Here is a 6,342-nt window from a genome sequence, read left to right on the forward strand (position 1 = left end):
AGGGAAAATGGGGTGTAAGAGGAAGGAGCGCGCCCACTAGCGGAGGTAGTGGTTACTAAAGGCATTTGTTGCTGAGGCTGTGACTGATTCAAGGCAGGCATGGACAAGCCCATGATTAAGTCTCTGTGTAGTAGCGCTTGGAAATAAGTTTCTATTCTTTAAATCAGAAAAACCCATATCATCAGCTGCAAAGGTTAAGCCAGTTACATCAGGACCACCTGTAGCACTAACTACAGTGTTTACACTGTCTGACTGAGAAGGTGAGGCCTAGAAAGAGGGCAGGAGGAGGACTGTGAGTGTGTGTCTTGACTGGCTCCTGGTGTTTGTAGTCCTTTAGCAGCTGGTGTGCTAGAAACAAAGGTGTTTGTACTACAAGCTGCTACTTCATTTAAATATTCAGCTGTCTCTTTCTGTGAGGCATTGTTACCAGGGAATGGGGCAGTTTGCAAGAGGCCATTTTTAACAACCACCAAGGAACCCATGTCTGGAGAAATCTCTCTTGTCTGGGTTGGTGTAGTTTGTGGCATTTGAGGCTGAGACTGGAGAGAGCAAGAGGCCATTTTTAACAACCACCAAGGAACCCATGTCTGGAGAAATCTCTCTGGTCTGGGTTGGTGTAGTTAACAGTGAACGCGCCTCAGCGGGGTGGGCACATTTTCTTTGTTCTCAAGTGGTTGTGTCTTTGGCGATTCAGTAATTGTTACAGGCATTTGTGAGGTCAATGATGCAGAGGACTTATGTTTGAGAGCAATTTGAACCTCAGTAAGAAAACATTGGCAGTTTGCTAGAAAAGCCTCTGCCTTTCGAGCCCTCTTAATAGCATTTCCCTTGTGCAATCTTCCTACTTCGCACACTTTTCTTTTACGTTGTTCAACGCTCATTGCAGCTTGCTTCAAAAACAGCGTTAAATCACTCACTTCAGGCAGAGCGCCTTTACAGTCTCCAAACATCCCCCTGTCTTGCATATCTTCCACCCAACAAGTAAATCTTTCTAATTCTTTCCCTTCATCTTCCGTAAGAACCTTCCTGAGCCATCTCATTGCCGCTACATACACTACCGACCCCAGGGTGTCGGATTTGCTCTCTTTCCACCGTTCACATATATTTAGCGCCATAGCAGAAAATTAGACAAACACGTATCAACAAGTTTCGGTGAATGGCGCAGCGCCCACTTGACCGACCCAGTCAAGAACACAGAGGCTCTGTGCGCTTGGCTGTTGAGGGTATCCCAGTCAAATCACTTGTTTTAGACACCAAACTTGGAGTACCATACTCTATAATCCCAAACTGCTATTCCAATGCCCCCCAAGACAGAACTACTTCAGAGCTGTATGAGTACAGGAATTCTCAAACAGGAAGCTGCTTGATACGCTGTTTGTAAAGACAGTCGAAAATCTCTTTCAAGTAGGAAACCACCCCCAACAATTATGGAACACAACAAACTTGTCCCTTTGTCCTCATTGATAATTTAACGTTAACCAAACTTCACTTTTAAAGTGACTTTGCTAACTCTAGCGGCAACAGGGCGCATTCCTGGCTTCAGGCTTTATTTTATAAAACCTGGAATTAAATAGTATCAAATGTCTTATTAAATTTGTAAGACAACCCTCAGTGGTTATCCATTCATGTGATGGAATTTACGTCTTTTATGAAGCCAAACGATCTAAGACTAGGACCCTCATGAACTCTCCCTCATGTGAGGCTATGTGGTTGAGACATTACATGTAATCAGACTTCAGACAAAGATAACATGCTTTACTTCTCTTTTAAAACAATTTACCAATCGGGGAAGATCCTCAATCAGATAATTCAGCGTTTTAGAGTGCCCAATGTGCAGAATTTCTCTATATTATAAAAAGGTATTCTGCTTACCTGTTTTTATGAATGCCGGTGTTCTGTCAGATTTTGCTACCTTGTCGAGATATACTACCTTGTTGCAAAATCTATGGACTGACTAACCCTGCCCCAATCCATTACCTTGGGTTAGGACTTTGGGCGGGGTTATAAATTTGGACTTACTGATCAGGGATATTAACTACCCCATTATTATTATTATTATTATTATTATTATTATTATTATTATATTACCTCCGCCACAACGCTCCTACATTTTACCATAACACACCTATCGCTCCAAAATACCCAACCACTTTGAAAGCCCTAAAACATAACCCTAAAAACCACCCATCCATTATCCCGGCCCTAACCTTAACCGCCTTGGGCTTAATGGCTAAACTTAACCCTTACACTCCCCAAGAGGACGTAAAAACCAAACACCTAGCCTTAATGGATGCACGCATGCGCACACGTTAACAATCCAAAAAAGGAATACACAACTCCCCAAGAGGACGTAAAAACCAAACACCTACCCTTAATGGACGCACGCATGCGCACACGGTAATAATCCAAACTTTAACAAAATAAACATCAACTGACCCAACACCCAAAACGTAACAAAAACAACACAAACTGCAAAACACAAACAATCCATTCTCTTGGGGCAACACACCGTCCCATGAGCCAGAGTGACAAGCGTCGGCCCGTGCACTCTACTTTGACCCTCCATTCCAAACCGTAAAGTCAACGGACAATTACGGGGAGAGTTGAAGAATTCCCCTAACCTAACCACTTTGTGAACGTTGGGTAGCACGTCTTGATAGGTAGCAAAATCTGACAGAACACCGGGACCTTCTCGCTGGGAGGCAACAGCGCTACCCACCGCGCCACCATGCTGCTCATCTGAGTGTTACTGAATCCAATTCTTTTGTTGGAAGCACGAGAAGTGATGACAGGAGAGGACTGTTTAAAATCAGCAGAAAGTTTACTAAATGTCTGATCACAGGTAGGCCTTACAGCGCTGGGATCAGAGAGAAAGAGCTCCCGCAGGAGTTCCATCCACTGACCCCAAATTAAGGTCTTACAATACATTTTATCTTCTTGGTCTGCTCCGCCCTGGACAGAGGTGCAACCTTCAATATTTTGTGATCCTATTGGTCATTTGGTGTGAGCCGGAGCTCGCACTTCCATGTTGAAATATGGTAAATCTAGGTGTGTGTGTGTCTCTCAGGTGGTGAGCCCCTGGCCTCTGCAGGACATTGCAAGACAAAGCAAAGCTTGGGATATGCTAAGTGGGTCGAGGTGTGATTGTAAAACAGGCCTTTGCTAAAATGTAAATAGGCTGTCTGGTCTCAAAGAGATGCAGACATCTAGTCTCTACACAGAAGTTATAGCATTCAAAGTGGGCAGATACTACTTGATTCTCATCAATACAATTGTAAGATATATAAGCAAGGAAAATAAATGTATTAAAATTAACCAAAGCTCAGTAGTTCTGGACAATCATAAATACAGCTGTAATATGCATAAACAAGTAAGATAAGGTATGAGAAGTAACTAAAGGGAACTAAAGGTATGAGAGGTAACTAAAGCTTATAAAGTAACTAGAGTCTATAAGACTCAAATCTTACAGATCAAAAGACTAATAAGTAGAATAAGATCACTGTAACTAGTTACAAAAATACTACATTTATGATAAAAGTGCACTCCTTGTTAAACTGTATTTCCAAGTTCAAGTAGGAGTTGAAAGTTTCAATACTCTCATCATACGTATATAATCAGGGTAAAATTTGGCCAGAGACTACTGGAGCTGAGCTCATTTAGATGTCAAGAGGAGGCGCTCAGCATCACACCAATGGCAAGTGTCACAGTTCTGGCTGGAGATACTGTGTCAGACAAAAGAAATGTAAAATATAACTAATGTTCTTTGACTTTATTAAATCACTGTGGGCATCAAACAGCAACAGAATTGGTACCCATGTCTCCACATTTAAAGATGAGCTTTGTGCAGTTTATGCATGTGGCACAGCAGTAGCCTTATTAATTGGACTGCTTTTTTGTGTGTCAAACAGATCAGCATCATCGATGCTGTAGTTATACTTTTATTTTCAACAGAAGTACAAATAACATTTTCTCTACAGAATCACAATACTTTGTCTGACTTGTTGATGAGTGGTTTAGCAGTGGCACCTGCAGCCTGATCCTGTATGCACCGTGGAACATTTTTAAAAAAGATTTTGCTCATACAGTACAATACATATACAATACATAATGAGTGTAGTTACACTCATTAAGTGGAAGAAGAAAAGATTTCAACTCTAAAAAGACTGATCTGGCCATGGTTAGCAGTCATAAAGCACAAATCAAACAGGCTGTTAACACAGTCTGCATAGGCAGCTATACCTGTAAATCTGTTTGATAAGATGAAGGTGAGATGGATGACTGAAAGTGTGCCCCGTGTAGTAGTTACTAGAGGCACCCCACTAACAGTACATCTTTTTTTCATATCTTTCTCTCTAGATAACAGAGAAGTACCACCACAATGATGCTACAGCCTATCTGCTAGAGAAGAAGGGAGATGTTCATGGATCATTTGCTGTATTGCTAGAGGTATCTACCAAGCACAGAGGGAATAGTCCATTGTTATTAATGGACTAAATATTTGTCATTTAATGTGTTACATGAATATAATTGCTCTAGTAGTGACTGATATATCTGTGATATCAGTGGCCACACACAGTGGTGTGCATATGGCATAATCTTCAAATGCGGAGTAGTATAAATATCTACAAAATGAAAATACTCAATTACAGTACCAGTACCACAAACTATGTATACTTAAATACAGTAGGTAAACTTTTCACCACTGCTGTTTTATGTAGCTGCTTATGTAGTGTTTTTGTACGGTCTCTGCAGATGTTGAAGGAAAGACTGTCTCTCTTCACTGCTGAGTGTGACAGAGGAGTTGAAGGAGGCGATGGAAGACAGGATGAAGAGGAGGGAAACCAGGAGTCAATACTGACCAAAGTAAAGGATTCACTCAATGAGATCATTGCCTTGTGTCATCGAAGCTCTCATAACCTTGACCAGCATCAAAGAGAGGTGGGTGTGTACATTGTGTGCCTATTGTGAGAACATTTTAGCTGGTCTTCACAGGCTTAAGATTAGAGGTTAGAGGCTGACATTATGTCAATGAGTGTCCTCACAGTTGAGTGTATGATGATGATAATGATAATCACTTAATTTGGCCAAGTACTGTATGTTACACAAGGAATTTGTCTCTGGTACAGAACCAAGGCAGCCATCTGCAGCACCAACTCTCTCTCTCTCTCTCTCTCTCTCTCCACTCACTCACTCACTCACACACACACACACACACACACACACACACACACATCCTTGTTTCTGTCAGTTACCGGGTCCCTACATAGACTTACATTAATTTCCAGGAGACTTACCCTAACACCTAACCAGAACTTCTATTTGCTCTAACCTTACACTCTATCATTTTCATAAAATTCAACAAATTACGTTGTGGGGACCACCCTCCGGTCCCCACAAGTGACTTCCGGTCCCCACCGGAACTCATGGAGCAACTCATGGATTTTAGGCTGCACAAGTATTGATAAACAAGGCCACACACACACACACACACACACACACCAATGGCAGCGCTGTCCTCACATGACAACTAATGCGCGTGTTTGTGTTCTTTGGTTTTTTTATTTTGTCATAGGTTCTGTGGTTTCCTCTTCTGGAGACCATGATGGCTTCGCGGAAACTAGTGAAAGGACTCCATGCTAAACACACCTCAGAGGGTAAACACAAAGACTTGAAATTATTTGTATTGTTACACATGCAGGCACGGATTTTGGTTATAATTTGGACCCAAGACCTTCAACAATTTTGTGTCCAGAAACCTAATGACACCATTTACTCAGTTTTCTGTTTTGTGATTTGGTATTAATGTAAAATTGAAGTTAAATGATTTTCCTTCCTCCTTCCCTAGTGGCCCAGAATCTATGAAAGGACTTTTGTGTCCATGAAGAATTCTTTTTTATACTTTATTTAGCCATTGAGCCCCTCTGTTTGTGTAACCATCACTTAAAGCAGTATAAAAGGCCTTTACTTTGTTGAGACCCTAATCATGGTAGTGATAATGAGTGATGATATAGTGCTGTTTATTAAGATATTAATTGTGTGTGTGTCAGTGCTGAAGGAGCTGACAATGAAGGTTCTCAACTGTATGAGCAGCTTTATTTCTCTGCCTGCCATCATCCAACGAATACTGCAGGTGTGTATGTGTGTTTTTGTGTAGCCTTTCATAATCTTTACTACTTTAAAGTAGTAAAGTTAGTTATCATTTAATCACTGTCACTGTCAGTCACTGTGAATGATTCCTTCTCGGAGCATAACCCACTGTTCTGTTGCCCATTTCTAGGTTTCTCTGGTCCACTGATATGAATGTTTGTGTGTATATGTACAGTGGGTATGGAAAGTATTCAG

The 6,342-nt window shown here is 41.3% G+C and overlaps 1 protein-coding gene across 1 annotated transcript in view; it reads left to right on the top strand.

Moving 5' to 3' along the window:
- vps8 (VPS8 subunit of CORVET complex) overlaps positions 1-6,342 on the top strand; it is a 135,468-nt gene that overhangs the window by 117,957 nt on the left and 11,169 nt on the right. Inside the window, exons 37-40 of the mRNA XM_020623435.1 lie at positions 4,357-4,446; positions 4,753-4,938; positions 5,573-5,654; positions 6,048-6,130. Of these exons, the coding sequence (XP_020479091.1) occupies positions 4,357-4,446; positions 4,753-4,938; positions 5,573-5,654; positions 6,048-6,130 (441 nt within the window). The remainder of the gene's footprint in view (positions 1-4,356; positions 4,447-4,752; positions 4,939-5,572; positions 5,655-6,047; positions 6,131-6,342) is intronic.

This window comes from Monopterus albus, unplaced genomic scaffold (genome assembly GCF_001952655.1).
Source record: "Monopterus albus unplaced genomic scaffold, M_albus_1.0 scaffold299.1, whole genome shotgun sequence".
In the NCBI taxonomy this organism is placed as follows: domain Eukaryota; kingdom Metazoa; phylum Chordata; class Actinopteri; order Synbranchiformes; family Synbranchidae; genus Monopterus; species Monopterus albus.